The sequence below is a fragment of the Theropithecus gelada genome, chromosome 3 (assembly GCF_003255815.1).
Source record: "Theropithecus gelada isolate Dixy chromosome 3, Tgel_1.0, whole genome shotgun sequence".
NCBI classification, from domain to species: domain Eukaryota; kingdom Metazoa; phylum Chordata; class Mammalia; order Primates; family Cercopithecidae; genus Theropithecus; species Theropithecus gelada.
This window is the reverse complement of record NC_037670.1, coordinates 163,262,806-163,287,773: the sequence shown is the minus strand read 5'-3', so window position 1 is coordinate 163,287,773 and position 24,968 is coordinate 163,262,806. Positions and strand designations below refer to the sequence as shown.

The following is a 24,968-nucleotide window of genomic DNA, read 5'->3' as shown; positions in this document are numbered from 1 at the left end:
TCCTCAGAGGAGTGTGAACCCTATTGTGAACTGTGCGTGAGAAGAACCTAGGTTGTGTGTTCCTTACAAATCTGATGCCTGGTGATCTGAGATGGAACAGTTTCATCCCCAAACCATTCCCCAACCCCCATCCGTGGAAAACCTGTCTTCCACAAAACAGGTCTCTGGTGCTAAAAACGTTGGGGATTGTTGCTTTACTGCATCTCTTAGTATGACCCCGCTCTATAATTAAGGTCAATGGGAAACTGCAACAGCACGACCCAGGCAGAACTACAGATGGCCCACACTCTTCAGGAATGAAAATTTGAGTCACTCCACCAGGTAAAGAACCACGACCAGCTGAGGTGCTTGCTGAAGGTAAAGGGAATATAGAACAGATATTCTGTAGTATAAGTAGTTATAAATACCAGATGCAACCACTTCACCAGTTCCAGAAACAAGGACTATCATTGTCGATCAGCATCTTTTCCCTTATTTTTTATGAACACACTTGTGCATATATATACACATATTAAGCAAATATCTGTTTTCTCTCTTTTCCTCTTATCGTGAGATATAAGATGTATTGATTTTATATCAGTATTTAGCTATCGTTAATTTTACATCATAGTAATGAAGTTATGGGGTATCAGGAGAAGAGTAAACACCACTCAAGCAGTTTACTTCCTCTTCTGCAGAAGAGATTAGTGCGTTTTTAGTCGTATCATGTTGGGTAGAATTATGACCCTGCCAGTGTCTTTATTTGGAGATTAAGGGTGGTTTAAGAGTTGCCTGTAAGTGCCAAGTTGACAAGGGTTGGACTTGGGAAGGTTAATTTTGTGGTCAACTTGAGTGAGCTAAGTGATGCCCACATAGCTGATGAAACATTGTTTCTGGGTGTGCCTGTGAGGGTATTTCTCAAATAGATTTGCATTTGAACGGGTAGACTGAGTAAAGAAGATATTCCATCTACGTGTCTATCCTTCCACCAATACCACAGTCTTTTTTTCTTTTTTTTAAAGACAGGGTGTTTCTTTGTCACCCAGGCTGGAGTGCAGTGGCACGATCATGGCTCATTGCAGCCTCGACCTCCCCAGGCTCAGGTAATCCTCCCAAGTTGGCTTTCCAAGTAGCTGGAATCACAGGCACACACCACAAACCTGGCTAATATTTTTATTATGATTATTTGTAAAGATGATGGTCTCACTGTGTTGCCTAGGCTGGTCTGAAACTCCTGGGCTCAAGCAATCCGCCTGTCTTGGCCTCCCAAAATGCTGGGATTACAGGCATGAGCCATCGCGCCTGGTCCATATCACAGTCTTGATTACTGGTGCTGTACAGTAAGTCTTGAAGTTGGGTAGAGTGTTTTTCCCACTTCTTTCTTCTGTTCACCAGATCTCTGCTGATACCACCCTGGCTGGGGGGGCAGAGATGCCTCATTACTGCTCCGCCTGTGATCTTCACCAGCAGTGATGAGGGAAGGGGAGCTTATTACCAATGGATGGGGGTAAAAGTTCTGATTAGGTTTCTTCTGACACCCCCAACAGGGGCGAACAAGGAAGCCTTGTTACCACAGAGTGGGGCTGAAGTTTAGACCCCCCACTTGGCCTGGAAGTCTTGGCTCCCCACTTGGGCTTTGCTGGCAAGGGGGTAGGGGCAGGGCCATGGTTTTGTTCTGTGGCATTTAACTGGATTCGAGTGATTATTGTCTGAACGTTTTCTTTCTTGGCAGACTGCCCCTTTCCCCGTCCTTTTGCTAGAGCGAGCAGGCTTTCTTTGAAACTTTGCTGCTGCACATGTACTGGCTTCTCCCGCACTGAGTCTGGAATATACAGATTGATTATCTGTCCCTTATCTGAAATGCTCAGACCAGAAGTGTTTTAGATTTCAGATTTTTTCAGATTTTGGAATATTTGCATATATATATATATATATATATATATATATATAAAATGAGATGTCTTGGGGATGGGACCCAAGTCTAAACACAAAAGTCATGTATGATCTTTTTTTTGTTTTTGAGACAGAGTCTCACTCTGTTGCCCAGGCTGGAGTGCAGTGGCGCGATTTCGGTTCACTGCAACCTTTGCCTCCTGGGTTCAAGCGATTCTCCTGCCTCAGCCTCCTGTGTAGCTGGGACTATAGGCACCCACCACCATGCTCCGCTAATTTTTTTGTATTTTTAGTAAAGACGGTGTTTCACCATGTTGGCCAGGCTTGTCTCAAATTCCTGACCTCAAGTAATCTGCCCGCCTCGGCCTCCCAAAGTGCTGGGATTACAGGCGTGACCCACCGCGCCCAGCCTCATGTATGTTCATATATACCTTATGCACATAGCATGAAGGTCATTTTATTTTTCCCTTGAGGACTCTGAATGAAGTGTGTGTTGTGTGCCTGAGTTTTGATTACAACCTGTCACGTGAAGTCAGCGAAATTTTCCACTTGTGTCATATTGGTGCTCAGAGTTTGGGATTTTGGAGCATTTCCAATTTTGAATTTTCAGGTTAGGGATGCTCAACCTGTAGGAAGTAACAAGAAAACCCAGAGAACTCACCTCCGTGTTGTTTCTTGCGTCTTGTGATTCCTAGAGGGTCTATCTTCTGTCCAGCTTTCATAGTCTGCTTATGTTTGCTGCATATATACTGTACAGGGTTTTTATTTTTACTGGTTGGAAAGAAAAAGTATTTCTACTCCCTCCCTTTTTCCAGATGCAGAAGCCAAAGTTTTATATATATATACACACACATATATATACACACACATACATACATACATATATATATATATATATATATATTTTTTTTTTTTTTTTTGAGATGGAGTTTACCTCTCTTTGCCCAGGCTGGAGTGCAATGGTGCAATCTCGGCTTCCTGCAGCCTCCTCCTCCCGGGTTCAAGCGATTCTCCTGCCTCAGCCTCCTGAGTAGCTTTGATTACAGGCATGCGTAACCAAGCCCGGATAATTGTTTGTATTTTTAGTGGAGATGGGGTTTCACCATGTTGGCCAGGCTGGTCTTGAACTCCCGACCTCAGGTGATCCACCCACCTCAGCCTCCCAAAGTGGTGGAATGACAGGCATGAGCCACCGCGCCTGGTCATAATATTTTTAAAAATGTGAACCAGGTCATGCCATTTCCCTGCTTAAAATTTCCCAAGGACTTCCCAATGCTATTAGAATAAAATTCAAATTTCTTATTGGCCCAGCAGACTTCACATGGCTTGGCCCCTGCCTCCTACATACCGCACACATACTTTTTGTTTGTTTGTTTGTTTGTTTTGAGATGGAGTCTTGCTGTGTCTCTCAGGCTGGAGTGTTGTGGTGCAATCTCGGCTCACTACAGCCTCCACCTCCCGGGTTCAAGCAATTCTCATGCCTCAGCCTCCCAAGTAGCTGGGATTACAGGCACACACCACCACACATGGCTAAATTTGTATTATTAGTAGAGAGAGGGGTTTTCACCATGTTGGCCAGGCTGGTCTCAAAGTTATCCTCCCGCCTCAGGCTCCCAAACTGGGATTACAGGCATGAGCCACCGCACCCAGCCTATACTTCTACTTTCTAAGTAAGCCTCTTCTATTTTTCAGATAAGGTCACTGAGGCCCTGGGGTTAAATAGCTTTCCCAAGGTCACGCATGATAAATGGCAGAGCTGGGATCCTGACTTCAGCAGTTGGGCGGGAGCCTCTGCTCTTAACCATTAGGATGTACTCTTTTCTCCACATGTTCCTGAGTGGTTTCTGGGCACCCAGACATTTGAAAACTACTGCCCCACCCACTGACTGGGACACACAAGCAAACACCAGCCTTGGGGAAGAGCAGGATGAGAAGTGGGCGGGCGAAGTGGAGAGGGGAGGGAGGCATGAATTGAGGCCAGTGCTCCTAGTTCGGAGCTCATGTGAAGGGAGAGGTAGAATCTCAACACTGGGAATGCCTTTTGCAGTTTTCAGTTCTTATCTTCCTACTCTTCTTTGCAAATCTTGAGTTCAGCCTTTGGAACTTCATCCAGGTGAGTCTGGATTCTTGGGCAGATCTGCCCTGGCAGGATGGGTGGGTGCAGCTGAGCTCTGCCTCTCAAGAAACCCAAGCAGCTCCTTTCCTCCAGGGCACAGAGCAGGTGCTCCCTCAGAGGGCTGGGCCTCCACTGCCCCGGGTTCACAATCGCTGCATCGGCTTAGCTGATTTTCCCAAACCGCCTACAGCTCCTCCCTGCTGCTTCCCAGGCTAAAGTTTGATTTCTCACTCTGTGTTCTCTAAACAATGGCTCTAATTTGATCATGCACAGCTATCACCTGAGGAGCTTATTAAAAATGCAAGTCTTGGCCAGGCATGGTGATTCATACCTGTAATCCCAGCACTTTGGGAGGCGGAGGTGGGAGGATTACTTGTAGGCCAGGAGTTGGAGGCCAGCCTGGGCAACATAGTGATACCATGTCTTTATGTTGTAGTATTTTATAAAAATTAAAATAAAAAATCAGCCAATCGCTGGGCGCGGTGGCTCACGCCTGTAATCCCAGCACTTTGGGAGGCCGAGACAGGCGGATCACAAGGTCAGGAGGTCGAGACTATCCTGGCTAACACAGTGAAACCCCATGTCTACTGAAAATACAAAAATTAGCCGGGTGTGGTGGCGGGCGGCTGTAGTCCCAGCTACTCGGGAGGCTGAGGCAGGAGAATGGCATGAACCCGGGAGGCGGAGGTTGCAGTGAGCCGAGATCGCACCACCGCACTCCAGCCTGGGCGACAGAGTGAGACTCTGGCTCAAATAAAAAGAAAAAAAAATTAGTCAATCATAGTGATGCACACCTGTAGTCCTAGCTACTCAGGAAGCTGAGGTGGAAGGATCGCTTGAGCCCAGGAGGTTGAGGCTGCAGTGAGCCACCACACTCCATCCTGGACAGCAGAGCAAGACCCTGTCTCTTTAAAAAAATGCAAATCTCAGACAATCTAGGAAACTTGAATCCTAATGGGATATTTTATATTAAGGCAAATTTAAGAATTATTGAATTTTAGGAGTGACTGGTATTTTATGTGTGTTTGTGTGTGTATATGTGTGTATAAAAGAATCCTTATCTTTTAGAGATACATGCTGAAATATTTTGAAAGAAATAATATGATGTATGGAATTTGCTTCCAAAGAATCAGAGGTGGGTAGGGGAAGTGGATGGGGTGTGGATGGTAGAACATTCACGAACTGGTGTGGCCAAGTGATGTGTACATGAGGGTTCCCTGGACTATTTTCTGTACTTTTGCAGGTGTTTCAGTTTTTCCATACTAAAAAGTTAAAAAAAAAAGCACCCCCCTCACTCATTCTGGGGTACCTTCTAAGGCTCACTGGTGGGGAGAGTCCCTGCGGGGGATCTGTGCATCGCCCTGGAGAAGCAAAGCTCATTCAAATAAACACAGGTGGCTGTTGCAGCCGCCCCACCCCGGGCAAGAGAAACGCACCTAATTGGCTTGTTCTGCCCCTCGCACCCTCTGTCAAATAAACAGGAAAAGACAAGACCCTGCCAAAGGAAAAGGGCACATACCACATTTGCTTGTGTCTCTTTTTACCTGGGCCACAGCGGAAGCTGAATTTTAGCCATTGGGCATTTCATAAGGAGTCTTCTATTTTCCTTTGAAAGTAGAGTGTTTTGGTTAATAGTTGATAGGATGGTGAGTGTGATATTTTTTATTTTCCAAAACTATTTTTATTTTTTCATGTATATATATACATACATATATTTCATTTATATATGTATATGTATATACGTACACACACATATATGTATATAGTTATATATACATATATACATATATACACATATATAACTATATACATATATGTGTGTGTACGTATATACATATGTATATTATTTTTGAGATAGAGTCTGGCTCTGTCGTCCAGGCTGGAGTGCAGTGGCATGATCTAGGCTCACTGCAACCTCTGCCTCCTGGGTTCAAGAGATTCTCCTGCCTCAGCCTCCTGAGTAGCTGGGATTACAGGTGCCCGCCACCACACTCCGCTCATTTTTTTGTATTTTTAGTAGAGACAGGATTTCACCATATTGGCCAGGCTAGTCTCAAACTCCTGACCTCAAATGATCTGCCCACCTCAGCCTCCCAGAGTGCTGGAATTACCAGCATGAGTCACCGCTCCCGGCCCCCAAAATTATTTTTTAAAGTTATTTCATTTTCACAAGTTAAAGGGATGTTTTCGCTTACTGGGGTCCTTCTAAGGCCTCCAGGAATCTTGTGCTCAACCTTCAGCTCCCTGAGGGGCAAGTTACTTTCATTAGAAAATAAATGAATGCTTCCTGTTGGAAACTTAAGGTCATGGCAGAGGGCACAGGTGGGGCGGGGGCTGAGTGGGCTGGCCGGTGGGGCAGGTTTGTCCTCACCCACAACAGGCCAGTGTTGATACAACAGAGCTGCCTCCTGGCTCTTTGGGAGCCTGGGAGGAGAAGGAGCCGGGAGGGGCGCTGCGGGGAGGCCACCTGAGGATTCACCGGTGGCTGCTGCTCCACCCAGGACGGCTAGCAAGCCCGGAGGGCCGCGGGACTTGGGGCTCCCTGCTCCGTGCATCAGGTCGGGGAAACCACTGTCTGCCCCAGACCCCCACGCAGGACCCGCCTGGAGGAAGCTGGGGTAAGAAGGGTGTTGATGCTATGCTTTTCATCTGCATGAAGTGAATGCCTTGGGTCTCTGGTCTACGTTCACTTGGCTACTAGACAGGGCAGTAGGAAAGCTTTGAATTCATCTTGGTGTCAAAAGGCACAAATGTGGGCCCAGACCATGTGCACTTCCTGAGGGATGATGTTTATCGTCTGGACCACACATGGGAAAATGCTTCTGGAGCGCCCACTTTGTGGTGCTATTGACCTAGACGGGTGTGGAAGTGGAAACAGGGCATGGTTCTACCTTGTAGACTTCACTGGTTTATGTGTGGGGAATCCAGGCGGTTAAAAACAAGCGATTGCAAATGATTGCTCTTCTGGGGGCATGTAGGAGGGGGCTTAGCTCCTTGAGGGAGCTGGGGGTGTCAGGGAAGGCTTGTGGAGGAAGAAGATCCTTACATGGAGACTGGAGGAGTGACAGTGTCATGTGGGGCGTGGGATGGACGGTGGAGAGGAGAAGATTGAGGTTCCAAACCCAGGGGAAGGCCTGGGTGAAGGGCCTGAAGGGGGTGGAAGCTGGGAAGAAATGCAGGGTCCCTGGAGAGGCCAAAGCTGGAGGAGGACACAGAGGAGGCCAGGTCCTGCAGCCTTTGGCTGGCCAGCTCGAGGACTTTAGAGTTGGTCCTGTGTGAAACTGGGACAATGGGTAGGCCCAGTATCCAGCACACAGTAGATACTCTGTACGTGATAAAATTAAATCTACTCTGCAGGTGTGGAAGTTCTCCCAGAAGGTTGACCTGGGGGGAAACAGTGTGGTTTAGCAGCAGCAGGGCCATCGGGAGGATCTTTGGGAATAGCTTCTGTGCCCCCCTCCTCCCCTTGGCTCTCATGCGGCCTTCAATTTCACCATTGGAAAGAGGTTCACTTTCTTCTAACCCCTGGGAGGTGTCCTTCCCTGCCACCTGTTCTAAGTGTCACTAAAGGCAGTTCAATGGGCAGCATAACTGGATGGTCTACTAAGGAACAGAGAAATGTTCAGGACTGGCAAACTGCCCCACCCTAGAGTTTGCAATGCATTGATTGCTGCTGGGAGGCCTCTGATGACCAGGGCTCCGTTCCCTGGCTATGTATGCTCTGTGCGGGCTGGTGATGATGGCTTCAAGATCATCTCCCAGTTTCACGGTTAAACTTCAGACATGCATCTGTTGAGTATGGTGGATGTTTTAATCTATTTCAGTCTAGATGTTTGAGATTCCCCTTTCAGGAGTGTGAGTCTTACTCTTTTTTTTTTAATCAGCAGTGTCAATACACACTTATGACTGTATGGTGGAACTGTGTCTTGCAGGTCAGTTTTGGCTAACCAAACTCACACCATTCCGCTGCCCCACTTACCCATGGGCATCCTTCTTCCATATACAGGACGTACAGATTTATTTTATTCCTGCTGACTGCACAGGGCTCTGTTATATCACAGTTTATTTAATCATTTCCCTTTTGATGGATATCTAGGTTACAGCCATTTACTATAATTATTACATACAATGCTATAAGAACTGTTCTTGTTCCTCTGTTTCTCCATACATATCCAGGTCTGTCTGGATAAATAGCAGTGGACATCTTGATTTGTGGGTATGAGGGATATAAGATTTGATAGACATTGATAAATTGCTCTCTGAAAAAGCTACAAAGAATTTACACATTAACATTGGATATACCCAACGGGCATATGGATTACCAAACCTCGTTCTGATGACAAAAACTATTTTTCCTGACTAGGGAAATTGAGGACAAAGTATTCTGGAGTCCAGAGTTGGTTGTGATACCCAGGACTGAGTTCTGGAGTGACACTCTAGTGCATGAAAGGGCCTGTTTTCTCATACCATCCACAACTCGAGTCTTTAGTCATATTTTAAAATATTTTGCCAGCTAAGAGCAGTGGCTCATGCCTGTATCCCAGCACTTTGGGAGACCAGAGTGGGAGGATCACTTGAGTCCAGGAGTTCAATACCAGCCTGGGCAACACAACAAGACTCCATCTCAACAAAAAAATAAAAAAAAACAGCCAGGTGTGGTGGTGCACACCTGTAGTCCCAGCTACATAGGAGGCTGAGGCAGGAGGATCTCTTGAGCCCAGGAGATTGAGGCTGCAGTGAGTCGTGTTTGTGCCACTGCACTCTAGCCTGAATGACAGAGCAAGATTCTGTCTCAAAAATAAAGTATAGTATTTTGCCAGTCTGACGGAGGGCATAAAGTGCTATCTTGTTTTTGTTTATATTTTTAGAATCAGGATAGCCGGGCATCCTGGTACACACCTGTAGTCCCAGCTATTCAGGAGGCTGAGATGGGTGGATTACTTGAGCCTGGGAGGTTGAGGCTGCAGTGAGCCAAAATTGCACCACTGCATTCCAGCCTGGGGCAACAGAGTGAGACCTCGTTTCAAAAAAAAAAAAAAGTCTCCTGAAATCAGAAGTGATTCCTAATGCATTTTTTCCCTGTTAGATTTTAATTTAACTTAAAAATTTCATCCTAAGGTTTTCACACATTTATTACCTTAAATACTAATCTCTTTTTCTTTTTCTCCTGTAGACCGAAGCTGGGCCAAGATGGCGTCTGTGTTTCGAAGCGAGGAGATGTGTTTGTCACAACTGTTTCTCCAGGTGGAAGCTGCATATTGCTGTGTGGCTGAGCTCGGAGAGCTTGGATTGGTTCAGTTCAAAGATGTAGGTACTGAGTTCTTTGGAGATAAGAGGAAGGCAGGGGTAGGAGTAGATAACTCTTGCAGAGCACTTCTTTATGGTGAACAATAACCATTTTGTAGGGAGAGGAGCCGTGAGCTGGAATCGACGAAATTCGTTAGTTTCAGTGCTTCTGGCTAGGATTTGTCATGACCAGGCAGGTCATTCAAGAGCATGTTCTCCCTCCCTCCATGCCTGTCTCCTCTATAGGAATGTCTTGAAGCTCTAATGCAATCACTACATGTTAGATGTCATTGAATTTTTTTTCTCTTGTGTAGCGTCTTCAAACATTGTATATAGCCAATGGGCATGTAGGTTACCAAACCTTGTTCTGACCATAAAAACTATTTTTCCTGACTAGACAGGCTGAGGACAAAGTATTTTGGATTCCAGAGTTGGTTGTAATACCCGGAATTGAGTTCCGGAGTGATATTCTACAGTTAGACCGTCTTGAGTATGACACTGGGGTATCATTTCCCAGGGGCAGTTTAGACCCTCATCAAGCTCTTAGTCTAATTTAGAAAACCAGCCCTTCTTTACTTCTTCACTAAGGTCAAGGTCAGAGCTAAGCTCCTGCGGGGAAGGATCACATCGTGTTCTTCACATCCCTAGTTCTTCACACAGGACCTCATATGAGGCAGGTCCTCAATAACATTTATTGAGCTGAGCTGACAGTAGAAGTTTTGTTGATGACTGTGATATGTTACATGGAGCTGTGCAGTCTTCAAGGTGTGGTCGTTTTTATGGCCGCGTTGAGGATTTTGAGGCTCATTTGGATAGCCAAGGCAGAGAAATAAGGTAAACTTAGATGAGGGTGGACTTCCTTCCTTCTTTCTTTTCTTTTCCTTTCTTTTTTCTTTACCTTTCTTTTCTTTTTTGAGGCAGATATATTATTTGAAAATACTTTCTCCCATGCTGTGGGTTTTTCCACTTTCTATTAAGAAAATGAAAGGACGCTATTAAGTATCCTTTGATGCACAAAAGTTTTAAATTTTGATTAAGTCAATTTTTTTTTTTTTTTTTTTTTGAGACAGGGTCTCGCTGTGTAACCCAGGCTGGAGTGCTGTGGCATAATTGTGGCTCACTGTAGCCTCGACCTCCCAGGCTCAAGCCATCCTTCTACCTCAGCCCCCTGAGTAGCTGGGACTATAAGTGCACGCCACCATGTTTGGTTAATTTTGTAATTTTTTGTAGAGACAAGGTCTCAAGTGATCCACCAGCCTTGACCTCCCAAAGTGTTGGGATTACAGGCCTGAGCCACTGCACCTGGCCAGGACTTTGTTTCTTTTAGAAACGGGAGGGTGAAAGTTGAAGCATTTGGGGGATTGAGTATAAGAACACCAAGGTATGTTTTGCTTGTAACTGGCCTGTCTTGTGCATGGAAGCATCTATTCCTAAGAGAATTCCAGCAACATTCTCTAGTACTAAAAAGATAAAATAACCAAAAGGGGGCTTGGCACAGTGGCTCACGCCTGTAACCCCAGCACTTTGGGAGGCTGAGGTGGGCGGATCACCTTAGGTCAGAAGCTCAAGACCAGCCTGGCCAACATGGTGAAACCCCATCAATTTTGTACTACAAATACAAAAATTAGTAGTCGGTCATGGTAATGGGTGCCTGTAATCCCAGCTACTCGGGAGGCTGAGGCAGAAGAATTACTTGAACCCAGGAGGCAGAGGTTGCAGTGAGCTGAGACTGTGCGCCATTGCCCTCCTTGTCACCTGGGTGACAAGATTGAAACTCAAAAAAACAAAACAAAACAAAAAAAAACCCAAAAGGAATCTATTGGCAACTGTTGCTACTAATGTGTGTCTTGTGATTCCTCCCCCAGTTAAATATGAATGTGAACAGCTTTCAAAGGAAATTTGTGAATGAAGTCAGAAGGTGTGAATCACTGGAGAGAATCCTCCGTAAGCCAATTTTTTTTTTTTTTTTTTTTTGCTTACTGTTCAAATGTGAACTGGCAAGGGGGTCAATAGTTTGCAGGACTTAATTAACGAATGTGTCCCTGTTTGCAATACTTTTTGAGGTGGTCCCAGAGGCCCACCTGGAGGGAATGGGGGAAGTAGGGGTGGGATCCAGGTGCTGTGGCAGCTCCTAGGACGATTCAGGTAGCTGAGCTGAGTGAAAGGCACACGCCTTGCTTGACCTCATTTCTTAGTTACGAGAAAACACAATCACCTTGCGGTTTCTGGTGGGCTTTCATTCTTCAGGTTTTCTGGAAGACGAGATGCAAAATGAGATTGCAGTTCAGTTGCCTGAGAAAAGCCCACTGACCCCGCTCCCACGGGAAATGATTACCCTGGAGGTAGGTTCTCCATTTTGCTGGCCTCCCCAGGTAAGGACAGTAATGAAGCCTGTCTCCTTGAAGGCCCTGAGAGCCACTTGCAGGTCCCGTACCTGGTTGCTGAAGGCAGGGGGACAGGCTTGCATGGTCGTCTCCTTCTCAGGGTTACAGCCCCAGGAAAATCCCAGTGTGCAGTTTTTAGAGCCACACCTGCTGATCTGGAGACAGCTGTTTTCCTTTCTCAGCGTAGCCCTAGGGAAGCTTAGCCTACTTGGAGGAGTTGATTGCTCTTGTGGGCCTTTGATTCTTACAGGCAGCCAGTCTTGTCTGCGGGGTGCCACTGAATGGGCTGAGTGTGGGTATAAGGGGATGTTTTCTAATTCTCTGTCTGGTGGGAAGCAGATGAGTTGGATCCACTCTAGATGGAGGCTGCTTCTCTGACTCGCTTCTATAGGTAAACTGGCAGAAGACTGCAGTTTTCAAGCACATTTCAGCTGATGGGACTCTCCCTCTTTCCTTCTCTATTTCCTTCCCCTTCTGTCTTTTATAAAAAACACTGAATACTGGCTGGGTGCAGTAGCTCACCCCTGTAATACCACCACTTTGGGAGGCCGAGGCAGGCGGATCACGAGGTCAGGAGTTCGAGACCAGCCTGGCCAACATGGTGAAACCCTGTCTCTACTAAATATACAAAAATTAGCCGGGGGTGGTGGTTACATGCCTGTAATCCCAGCTACTTGGGAGGTTGAGGCACGAGAATTGCTTGAATCGGGGATGCAGAGGTGGCAGTGAGCTGAGATTGCGCCACTGCACTCCAGCCTGGGCGGCAGAGCGAGACTCCATCTCAAAAACAAACAAACAAAAAACAAAAACAAAAAAACCACTGAATATCTGCCACGTGCAAGGTACCTTAGAGAGAAATAAACATGACACTGCCCTCCAAAGGCTTATAGAGCAGATGGTGGGGACAGGGATGAGGGGCAGGGCTGGGAGAGGAAGTAAAGAGGTAGGCAGAGCCAGACCATGGAGGACCCTGGGGAACTTAATCGAAAAAGCAGGTATTTCATCCTTGGTGGTGGAACAGCTCATTCAAGGCGTGGGCAGGTAGGCAAAGCTTCACCGAGCTGAGACTTTTCTTTGGCTGTTTTTTTTTTTAAGGTAACTTCAAATTCTTGAAAATTTCAAAGCCATCAGTGGTATAAATCTTGACACTCACATAGAATATTAGATTGTCAAATCTTCTAGAAAGTCTTTTGGACCTTATCATATTTTTTTTGAGATGGAGTCTTGCTCTGTTGCCTAGGCTGGAGTGCAGTGGTGTGATCTCGGCTCACTGCAACCTCTGCCTCCTGGGCTCAAGTGATTCTCCTGCCTTAGCCTCCCAAGTAGCTGGGATTACAGGTATGTGCCACCATACCCAGCTAATTTTTGTATTTTTAGTAGAGATGGGGTTTCACCATGTTGTCCAGGCTGGTCTTGAACTCCTGACCTCAGGTGATCCACCCGCCTCAGCCTCCCAAAGTGCTGGGATTACAGGCGTGAGCCACCTCACCTGGCCTGTTTATTTATTTTTTTACTGTATTACAAATTAAAATGGAAAAGTATGTAAAATATTTATGTGTTAATTCACTTGAAAATAACAATAATGTCTCATTACATGCTAACATTTTTAAACTGAAAAATGAAATGTGTTTTTTTTTTTTTAAAAAAACACTTTCATGAGAAGGGTGGCATTGTTTGTGAATTTTTGAAGTGCTTGGCTAATAGAAGACAGCTGGTTTCTCACACCTGCTTCTACTTTAAATCTGTTGGTGATGTGCTGTTTTTATTGAAGTAGAGAAAGATAATCCAGCCTTACACAGATAAGTAGTGGGAAAAAGGAGGAATATTTTAATAGCCTTTTCAAATAATTGTGGATATTCTTTTTTGATATTACACTGAAACTGGACAAGCATAGAGCCTGTCTTGATTTTGTTAAACAGGTAACATGTGCTGCTTTTGTTTTCAAACTGAGTTGGCTGTAGTACCTTAAAAAAGTAATTCATCCAACTGGGTTTAGTTTTGGCTGACTTCAACCATGCCAAGGCACACACATTTTCAAGTTTCACCATCTTAAGTTTAAAAGATTCAATTTTGACTGATATTAATAAGCTTTTCTGGGTGGGGAGAGCTAACATTTGAGTGGATAGCCCTTTTTATTTTGTTGTGAAATTTATTGTTTTGGGCTATATTGTTTATCTTTTATCTCTTTGGTAAGGGTGTCTCTTAGATGGATTTAAAAAATATATAGTGGCTCACACCTGTAATCCCAGCACTTTGGGAAGCCAAGGCGGGTGTATTGCTTGAGGTCAGGAGTTCGAGACCAGCCTGACTAACATCATGAAACCCCATCTCTATTGAAAATACAAAAATATTAGCCAGGTGTGGTGGTGCATGCCTGTAATCCCAGCTACTCCAGAGGCTGAGGCAGGAGAATTGTTTGAACCCAGGAGGGGGAGGTTGCAGGGAACCGAGATCACACTACTGCACTCCAGCCTGGGTGACAGAGCGAGACTGTGTCTCAAAAAAAAAAAAAAAAAAAAAAAAAACAGCATGATATTTTAAGGTGTTAAAGCTCTACATTCATAAATTTGTGGGAACAGATAAGGGGCAATCAGATGTGTGCACAAGTCTTTCCTTAGTGTTTTTCTTCTGAATGTTATTTGCTGTAAAAAGGAAATTAAAACAGCACCAGGGCTGGGCGATGCCTGTAATCCCAACACTTTGGGAGGCCAAGGCAGGAGGATTGCTTGAGCTCAAGAGTTTGAGACCAGTCTGCCCAACATAATGAGACTCTGTCTCCACAAGAAAATGAAAAAAATCAGCTGGGTGTGGTGGTGTGCACCCGTGGTCCCAGCTACGTGGGAGGCTGAGGCAAGAGAATGGCTACCAGAAGGTCGAGGCTGCAGTAAGCTGTGTTCACACCACTGTACCCTAGCCTGGGCGACAGAGTGAGACCCTCTCTCAAAAAATACAAAAACAAAACCCACCAGCATAAAAGTAGGAGAGTAATATATTTTACCATTCATTGCTCACTGGGATTGATTTGTTGATTGATTGATTTGACTAATCCTGCAGTTAGCTATGTTGCCCCAACATTTCTAGAGAGTCGAATCCTTTGGCAAGAGTACACCAATGGCTCTGGGCCCCTGCCTTGTCCAGTTTCTAAAGAGGCTTTTATAACAGTCCTAGAGGAAATACTAATTCAGGGGGGAAGAAAAAAACCAGCATCCCAGCAGAAATTGCCCTGAGTTTTCCTTGTTTTCAGGCTTTATTCTCATGCAGCTATACTTTTATATAATTATATATCCGTTGTGTATGGTAATGGCAGCATTATTTTTATGGCATCATTAAGTGGATAGAGGAAATGATTGGGAAATGAAGATTTACTTTTCCCCCCAACTTTGTGTCATTATATTCAGTATTCAAAATTCAAGGTAATGGCTGTTTCCGAGAGGGGTGGGAATGGAGTGAAACTGAAGCTGGATGATGGGTGGATGAGATTCTCTCTGCTTCTCTGTGTTTGAAATTTTCCATAGTAATTCAATTTTATCTGATACTAAGCATTTCAGGGAGAGCTAACATTTACAGGATTATCATTTATTGTTTTAAAAAAATCTGTTTGTGCCAGGCGCAGTGACTCATGGCTGTAATCCCAGCACTTTGGGAGGCTGAGGTGGGTGGATCACTTGAGGTCAGGAGATTGAGACTAGCCTGGCCAATATGGTGAAACCCTGTCTCTACTAAAAATACAAAAAAATTAGCCGGGCCTGGTGGCGCGTGCCTGTAATCCCAGCTACTTGGGAGGCTGAGGAAAGAGAATCGCTTGAACCCGAGAGGTGGAGGTTGCAGTGAGCCAAGATTGTGCCACTGCACTCCAGCCTGGGTGACAGAGTGAGACTTTGTCTTAAAAACAAAACCAAAAAACAAAAGTAACTCTGTTAACAGTGTCTTTTAGATGGATTGAAAACTAGCATGATAATCTCTTCTTTAATAGGTGACCTTAATCCATTTCCATTTATTGTGATTTCTGATTCACTGGCTTTTTTGGTTATTATTTGTTTTGTTTTTTACTTTGCTTCCCTTTCCTGTCTTTCTGTAATACCTGCCAACCCTTCCCCACTACCCCTTCGTGTGCAAGCTGTAGATGACAGTTATATTTAACACTTCAAGACACATATTCACTAAATTTTTCTCATAATATTTGCTACTGGTTCAATTATCACCCCTTTGTGGATATACGTCCTTCTAGAGTTTCACTCCTGTGTGTTTCAGTGTGAATTTGTTATTGCTTTTGTTAAACATTAAATTGAATTAGTAGAATTTTTTTTTTTTTTTTAAGACAGTCTCTCACTCTGTTGCCCAGGCTGGAGTGTAGTGGCGCCATCTCGGCTCACTGCAAGCTCCGCCGCTCGGGTTCACGCCATTCTCCTGCCTCAGCCTCCCAAGTAGCTGGGACTACAGGCACCCACCACCACACCTGGCTAATTTTTTGTGTTTTTAGTAGAGATGGGGTTTCACTGTGTTAGTCAGGATGATCTCAATCTCCTGACCTCGTCATCTGCCCGCCTCAGCCTCCCAAAGTGTTGGGATTACAGGCGTGAGCCACCGCGCCTGGCTAAATTAGTAGAATTTTTATAAAACATGTAAGGTATAAAAAGTAAGGATCAGCACACACCATGTGTCTGTTGTCCTGTGTAAGATAACAGTACCCATAGGGACATTCATAAAAACCTGTGTGCCCCTCCTCACCCCTCCTCCATCTCCTTTCCCCTCTTCCCTCCAGATCATCATTATCCTCACTTTTGTATTTTTCTTTATTTCTTTATAGTTTTATTACGTATTTATTTTTCTAAATAACATATGATATAGCTTTACATGTTAAAAATTTTTATCTAAATGGAACTATATTGTTTATTCTGCAACTTGCTATTTCATCATTTTATATATATATTACATACATATACATATATACATACGTGTGTGTGTGTGTGTATGTATATTTTTTTTCTTTTTTTTTTTCTTTGAGACAGAGTCTAAAAAAAAGCTTCGTCACCCAGGTAGGAGTACAGTGGTACGATCTCTGCTTGCTATAACCTCCGCCTCCCGGTTTCATGCCATTCTCCTCCCTCAGCCTCCCGAGTAGCTGGGACTACAGGCATGTGCCACCATGCCCGGCTAATTTCTGTATTTTTAGTAGAAACAGGGTTCACCATGTTGGCCAGGCTGGTCTTGAACTTCTGACCTCAAGCAATTCACTTGCCTCAGCCTCCCAAAGCACTGGGATTACAGGCTGAGCCACCGTGCCTGACCCATCATTTTCTATTTTAAGACTCCACATTGTTTCATGTTTCTGAAGTTATTTTTATTGTTATTTATTTTTTTGAAATGGAGTCTTGCTCTGTCACCCAGGCCAGAGTGCAGTGGCATGATCTCGGCTCACCACAGCTTCTGCCTCCTGGGTTCAAGCAACTCTCCTGCCTCGGCCTCCTAGGTAGCTAGGATTACAGGCACGCGCCACCATCCCTGGCTAATTTTTCTATTTTTAGTAGAGATGGGGTTTCTCTCTCTCTCTCTTTTTTTTTTTTGGTGAGACCAAATCTTGCTGTGTCGCCCAGGCTGGAGTGCAGTGGTGTAATCTCGGCTCACTGCAACCTCCGCCTCCCGGGTTCACGCCATTCTCCTGCCTCAGCCTCCCGAGTAGCTGGGACTACAGGCGCCCACCACCATGCCCGGCTAATTTTTTGTATTTTTAGTAGAGACGGGGTTTCACCATGTTAGCCAGGATGGTCTCGATTTCTTGACCTTGTGATCCGCCCACCTCGGGCTCCCAAAGTGCTGGGATTACAGGCGTGAGCCACCGCGCCTGGCAGAGATGGAGTTTCACCACGTTAACCAGGCTGGTCTTGAATGCTTGACCTCAAGTGATCTGCACATCTTGGCCTCCCAAAGTGCTGGGATTACAGGCGTGAGCCACTGCACCCAGCCTGGTCTAATGTTTCAAATGAGAGGCAAGATTTGCTAAAATGTCTTGACTTCTCCATGAAGTGGCCATCCACTCCTCCAAGTACTTCCTAATCCTTTCATTTGGTGATGGAACTTTTAAGAGAGTGTGCACGTGTGTGTGTGTGTGTGTGTGTGTGTGTGTGTATTAGGGTCTACAATCATGTGCTGATTCCTTTGATTTTTTTTTTAGTCATGTGTTGTGGGTAACGTATTTCAGGAGTGTCATAGCACTTTCTGTCGGCTTACCTTCTTTTTCCTTCCTGCATAGACTGTTCTAGAAAAACTGGAAGGAGAGTTACAGGAAGCCAACCAGAACCAGCAGGCCTTGAAAAAAAGCTTCCTAGAACTGACGGAACTGAAATATCTCCTGAAGAAAACCCAGGACTTCTTTGAGGTGGTCACGTGGGGATGATTTACTAAAGGGCCCGTTCCTCAGAACCTCAAATTTCCATTTCGGAAACTGGCTGGCCTGGGATCTGAGTAAATCACTCTGTTTCTGTTCCATGGCTGGGCTATTGGTGAGGTGGGGGGAGTATTTTGGGTGGAATAATTGTAGTGCTGGTTGAATTGAAGGGAAAAATATTATGGTGCTAAGTAAAATGTATGTGCTGAAAATAGCTCAGGCAGAAAGAGAAGTCAGAACCAAGCACAGCAGTTGGTTTGAGAAGTTTTCGGGTTTTGGTAGGAAGAGACCAGGGAAGCTTTTTGATCTGGCCCGGAGCACTCTGTTTTCTGACTTCTGTTAACTTTTTGTGGAAAATTAAAGCTTCACTAAAACCAGAGAAAATCTTGAGGTGTGGGTGGCTTTTGAGTTTCCCTAAATATATTTAAATGAAAATCATAGTGCTTTGACTTTCAGACGGAAACCAATTTAGCTGATGATTTCTTTACTGAGGACACTTCTGGCCTCCTGGAGTTGAAAGCGGTGCCTGCACATATGACCGGAAAGTTGGGGTTAGTGTAACTCTTCTGTATAGGTGGGTTCCTGGTCCTGGCGTGTGATTTCTGAGTGAGTGAATGAACGGGTGAACAAATAGCCACTGGAATGGCGACTGTTTCCCATGGATACAAAGCCTCTGCCGGGGAATAGACCCAAGTGTAACTTACTAGGTTGGTGGAGTTGGAAGTGGTGTCAGCTTCTTGTTAGTGGCGACACTAACCTCCTTGAGCCTGAAGACTGCAATGTTTATATTGCTCCCCCATGGGAAGCTGTGGGGATCATTGTTCAGATGGGTTATCACAGCTCTTCCCTGGCGTTGGAACAAGGCTATGGGGACATATGTTTTTCCTTTCTCTTTAAAGTACTATTTTGGGGGCTGGGTGTGGTGGTTCATACCTGTAATCCCAGCACTTTGGGAGGCTGAGGTGGGTGGATCACTTGAGGTCAGGAGTTTGAAACCAGCCTGGCCAACATAGTGAAACCCCTCATCTCTACTAAAAATACAAAATTAGCTGGGCATGCTTGCACACGCCTGTAATACCAGTTACTGAGGAAGTTGAGGCAGGAGAATTGCTTGAACCCTGGAGGCGGAGGTTGCAGTGAGCCAAGATCGTGCCACTGCACTCCAGCCTCAGCAACAGAGCAAGACTCCAGCTCAAAAAAATAAAATATTACTTTGATAATAAAATGCATTTGGAGTTTGAATTTTTTTTTTTAAATTTTTATTTTTTGAGATGGAGTCTCGCTCTGTCACCCAGGCTGGAGTGCAGTGATGCGATCTCGGCTCACTGCAAGCTCTGCCTCCCAGGTTCACACCATTCTCCTGCCTCAGCCTCCTGAGTAGCTGGGACTACAGGCGCATGCCACCTTACACCTGGCTAATTTTTTTGTGTTTTTAGTAGAGACGGGGTTTCACCGTGTTGGCCAGCATGGTCTCGATTTCCTGACCTTGTGATCCGCCCGCCTTGGCCTCCCAAAGTGCTAGGATTACAGGTGTGAGCTGCCGCGCCCGGCCTGAATTTTTATTTGTGTTTTTTTTGACACGGGGTCTCGCTCTATTGCCCAGGCTGGAGTGCAAAGGCGCAATCATAGCTCACTGCAGCCTTGACCTCCCAGGCTCAAGTAATCTTCCTACCTCTGTCTTGCAAGTAGCTGGACCACAGGCATGTGCCATGATGCCAGGCTAATTTTTAAAAAAATTTTTAATAAAGACGAGACCTCGCTGTGTTGCCCGGGATACATTTTTAAATGTAATTAGAAATGGGGGCCAGATGTGGTGGCTCATGCCTGTAATCCCAACACTTTGGGAAGCTGAGGCAGGAGGATCACTTAAGGCCAGGAGTTTGAGACCAGCCTGGGCACTATCTACAAAAAAAAAATTTTAATAAAAAAAAAAAGAAATGGGATAGTTATACAATCAAGTTATTTCCAAGAAGCAGTAATATGATGTGTTATAGCCATGAAAATAATGTGGTGATTCAAAGTGGTAGGATTTTGTTCAGTGCCTAAGTGAAATTGATGCATTTTAAAGCATTTCTGAAAGTTGTGAGTTTGGGATTTATGATTTTTTATTCAATATGTATTTGAGGGCCTGATATTTGAGGCACCAGGCATTGAATTTGAAATGAAAATAAAAATATTTATTGGAAATATTTGATCAGAAGGCAATACAGGATCAATCAGTGTACATTTAAAGTAATAAGCCAGTGAAAGTCACTGGCTAACATGAAAAGTTTAGGTCAGCAGTTGTCTACATCCTTTCATAATGGAAAAAACAGATATATATATAGACGTCAATGTATGTTTCCCTCTTAATATTAAAATATTTTTGGAAAAACACATAGAGACCACTGTTGAATATTTGCTACCATTAGCTACAATGCTATGATGAATGGTCTATCATATTCTTTTCTTTTTTTTTCTTTTTTTTGAGACTGAGTTTCACTCTTTTGCCCAGGCTGGAGTGCAATGGCATGATCTTGGCTCACTGCAGCCTCTGCCTCCCAGGTTCAAGTGATTTTCCTGCCTCAGCCTCCTGAGTAGCTGGGATCACAGGTGCGTGCCACCATGTGTGGCTAATTTTGTATTTTCAGTGGAGATGAGGTTTCACCATGTTAGCCAGGCTGTTCTCGAACTCCTGGCCTCAGGTGATCTGCCCACCTTGGCCTCCCAAAGTGCTGGGATTACAGGTATGAGCCTCTGCGCCCGGCCGGTCTATCATATTCTTAATTGCAGTTAGTGACGATATAGTATTGGAATGATTAAGAAAACTTCAAGATATCAAAAAACCAGGAGGTCAGAGGGACTTAGGGCAAGTCGGGGCTGGATGCGGGCTGGCCTTGGGACCCCTGTCGGTAGAGCTGTGTCTGGGTTCCTCCTGCTCATAGAGTGAATGGCCCTTCCTTTCATGGTGCGTCTTCATATCCTGCAGGGCCTTCTCTCTGCACCCCAATCCCTGTGCCTCAGCAATGTCTTCCCTTCTGGCTGCCTAGGTTCATAGCTGGTGTGATCAACAGGGAGAGGATGGCTTCCTTTGAGCGGCTGCTGTGGCGAATTTGCCGAGGAAACGTGTACTTGAAGTTCAGTGAGATGGACGCCCCTCTGGAGGATCCTGTCACGGTGGGAACCTCAGGCTGCGAGAACTTTCTCTGAGACTTCCCATAGCCCTCACCAGAAGCGCTTCATTCTCCCAAAACACGGGGGGTCTTTAGTTTGATGAGACTAATATCTGTTTCCTTTCTTTCTCCTTTTTTTCCTTCCCTTTTACTTTGTTCCTTTTTAAAAAATATATATTTGAAAGGTCAGTTCAAGGGCTGATTCTTAGCAATACCTCATAATTGGTTCATTCTTCCCAGAGACATAGCTATACTTTTCTCTAGAACTTAGTTATGCGAGTACTATCCTAGGCGGCAGCTGTGTCTTACAGAACTGAGAACTGATTGAAGTCAGCTTCTCAAGCTTCAGTGTGCACGTGAGCATAGAGGTCACCTGGGGATCCTGTTAAAATGCAAATTCCAGACCAGGCATGGTGGCTCATGCCTGTAATTCCAGCACTTTGGGAGGCCAAGGTGGGAGGATCGTTTGAGGTCAGTGGGTCGAGACCAGCCTGGGCAACATAGCAAGACAACAGCTCTACAAAAAATAAAAAAAAGTTACCCAGATGTGGTGGCACACGCCAGTAGTCCCAGCTACTTAGTAAGCTGAGGTGGGAGGACAGCTTGAACCCAGGAGGTCAAAGCTGCAGTGAGCTATGATCACGCCACTGCACTCCAGCCTGGGAAACAGAGTGAGACCCTGTCTCAAAAATAAAAAGGCTGGACACGGTCGCTCATGCCTGTAATCCCAGCATTTTGGGACGCCAAGGTGGGCAGATCACCTGAGGTCAGGAGTTTAAGACCATCCTGGCCAACATGGTGAAACCCTATCTCTACTAAAAATATTAAAATTAGCCAGGCGCGGTGGTGCACACCTGTAGTCCCAGCTACTTGCAAGGCTGAGGCAGGAGAATCGCTGGTACCCCAGAGGTGGAGGTTGCAGTGAGCTAAGATTGCACCACTGTATTCCAGCCTGGGTGACAGAGCAAGACTCCCTCAAAAAAAAAAAAAAAAAAAAAAAAAAAAGATTCTGAGTCGGTGGGTCTGTGTGGAGCTTGAGACTCTACAGTTCTTACAACTCCCAGAGAATGCTGATTATATATTTGCCAATAGATCCCACACTTCAAACAACAAGGCTTTGAGGGGGCTCAGCCCTGAGTGCCATACAGTTGTTGCTGTGAATTCAGTCGGATATTGCTGTCTCACCTTCCAGTTCGTATTTAATCCACTTACTCTTTAATTCCAAGAAGCTAGGCTTATTTCTGAGTGTCTATCATCTTTTTCAGATTAGAAGCTAAAAAAATTAATTGTAATAAAAAAATTCATTTTGATGAAAAACAACTTTAAAATAAATGAAATTTAAAATAAGAAAGATTATGAAAAAAAATGAGAAACCCCTCATCACTCTAATGTCTTCATTTGTATTTTGCCTCTTGTACTATTTTCTCTATAGCCATAGACAGGTGCAATTTTATATGATTATTGTATACACGGAAATAATTTTTTTCTCCTCTTTGTTTTGCCTAATGTGAGATCCCTCCCCATATGGCTGTGCATCCCTTGTAAAGATTTTTTTAAAATTTGACATTGAATCATCACTTTTTATAATCCTGTTTTGACATGTAACAGTCATGGTGGAAGAGAAATTAAAGCATCTGGAAAAAGATGAGCGTGGACACCAAAGGTCACCAAAGGGAAGTCATGAGATTAGAGCAGATTCCTGATTCTGGTGGATCAGGAGAAAAGAAAACGTAAGAGACTCAGAAAAGGACCAGGGTAGACTCCACGGGTAGAGAAACCTTTTGGAAATAAAGTAACGCAGCAGCTCTGAAAATCCTAAAACACCGCCACCTGCTCCTGTAAGGAAATGCCAAAGACAGGATTCATTTTGATAGTGGTTTCAGGGATGCCTCATGTGTCCACTCAGTTGATGTGACATTACCTATCTGTTTTGGACACTTTATTTCTAATTTTTCTCCAGAATGTAGACACCATGGTGAGCATCTTTATGCATGTGGATTTTTATTTGCTTTTGAATTACTTCCATAATAAACAAGTTCAAGGAAAATAGGATTGCTGGCTTAAAGGGTGTGGGGATTTTAATGACACCTGATGGGGCCCGACAAATGGCCTTTCAGTGACTTTTCTGATTCTGGTGCCTTGAATAGTGTGTGATGAGTCTGTTGGATTTGTCATAACTTTTCCAACAATAGGTTTTGTTTTTGTTTTGGGGGGTTTCTTTGAGACAGGGTCTCACTCTGTCATCCAGGCTGGAGTACAGTAGTATGATCATGACTCACTGCAGCCTCAAATTCCTAGGCTCAAACAACCCTCCCACCTTAGCCTCCCTGGTTGCTGGGACCGCAGGTGAGCACCACCACGCTCAGCTAATTCTTGTATTTTTTGTAGAGATGGGGTTTTACCATGTTGCCCAGGCTGGTGTTGAACCCCTGGGCTCAGGCAATCCACCCACCTTAGCCTCCCAAAGTGCTGGGATTACAGGTGTGAGCTATTGCACCCGGCCTGGGTTTTGTAATTTTACCTTTACCCTCTCAAACTAAATGAGAATGAAAGAATGCATTGTTTCCGCTCGTATTTCTTTGCTTGCAGTAAGAGTTAAACATTTGCATGTCTGCTTGAGGAAAACATCTTCCTTTCTTGTGAATTGTCCAACTTGGACTTGACAAGTGTGATCTAAGCAGCAGTCTTATGGCACACAAGCAACTGTGTGAGTCAAAAAATCTGAGCAACTGTATGTATGAGTCAAAAACTGGGCATGGCTTTACCTTTGTTAAATATCAAACACCTACTCATCCCCAAAATGTCAGTGTTGTGTGTTAATTAACTCTGGTGAGCCAGTTTATCAGCCAGCTATATTCGTTTTAGGCCTTGCAATATTCTCTTCCGAATGTTTTCTTGTTTATTATCACATCTCTTAAGTGTGGGGCTTAGAGCTGAATATAAGGTCTGGCTGTGGTCCAACCAGCGTCGGGAACAGGGAGCTTGTCACCTTAAGGCTGCATCAGCCTCTGTGAGGTCTTGGATGGCCTTGCTCTCAACTGTGGGCTATGAACTTAGAGGAACTGGGAAAGTTACGGTTTCCCAGTTTTAAATTTATGAATTGTGTAAGCCTAAAAACAGGACTTTACATTTCTCTCTGTTATGTTTTAACCAGAAAGAAACCCCCTTCTTTTTCTTTTCTTTTTTTAACTTATTCTGATTTTCCAGAAAGAAGAAATTCAGAAGAACATATTCATCATATTTTACCAAGGAGAGCAGCTCAGGCAGAAAATCAAGAAGATCTGCGATGGGTAAGAGGGAGTGAAGGGCTGTTTCTTCAGTGATTTGGACCAGGATTGGGTAAAGAGATCTGCAGTGCCAAACACACGCGACTGTGGCTTCTAGAGGTCAGTAAGGCTGTAGAATAACTTCCTCACATAAAAGTCAGCCCCAACTGATTTTTAATAGTTGTGAGAATATGAATAGGAGAACTTGAATACGCAAAATGTGAGGGGAACTAAAAGTGGACACGTTCCCCATTTCAGTCTATTTCATCTGAGACTTTTCATTAACTGCTGAAGAGTGAGCCAACTGCATGGCTAACTTGTTTGGGATTTTACAGAATCGTGTTACGTGTAGCTCTGTAGAAGCAGAAATGACGCAGTGCAGAGGATATTAATGCATTAAAGAGGATATTCATACATTACTAGATTCTAAAAGCAAGAGGCAAGTCCAGCCTGCAGTCTTATTTACCTAACAACTCACGGGTTTTATGGTTTGAATGAAGCTCATTC

The 24,968-nt window shown here is 44.6% G+C and overlaps 1 protein-coding gene across 1 annotated transcript in view; it reads left to right on the top strand.

Annotated features, from left to right (window-relative positions):
* Positions 1–6,377: 6,377 nt before the first annotated feature.
* The window catches only part of ATP6V0A4 (ATPase H+ transporting V0 subunit a4), a 67,786-nt gene continuing 49,195 nt past the window's right edge, over positions 6,378–24,968 (top strand). The window contains exons 1-8 of the mRNA XM_025379797.1: positions 6,378–6,606; positions 9,162–9,295; positions 11,140–11,218; positions 11,522–11,616; positions 17,909–18,034; positions 18,500–18,594; positions 21,073–21,199; positions 24,403–24,485. Of these exons, the coding sequence (XP_025235582.1) occupies positions 9,179–9,295; positions 11,140–11,218; positions 11,522–11,616; positions 17,909–18,034; positions 18,500–18,594; positions 21,073–21,199; positions 24,403–24,485 (722 nt within the window). The 5' untranslated portion in view covers positions 6,378–6,606; positions 9,162–9,178. The remainder of the gene's footprint in view (positions 6,607–9,161; positions 9,296–11,139; positions 11,219–11,521; positions 11,617–17,908; positions 18,035–18,499; positions 18,595–21,072; positions 21,200–24,402; positions 24,486–24,968) is intronic.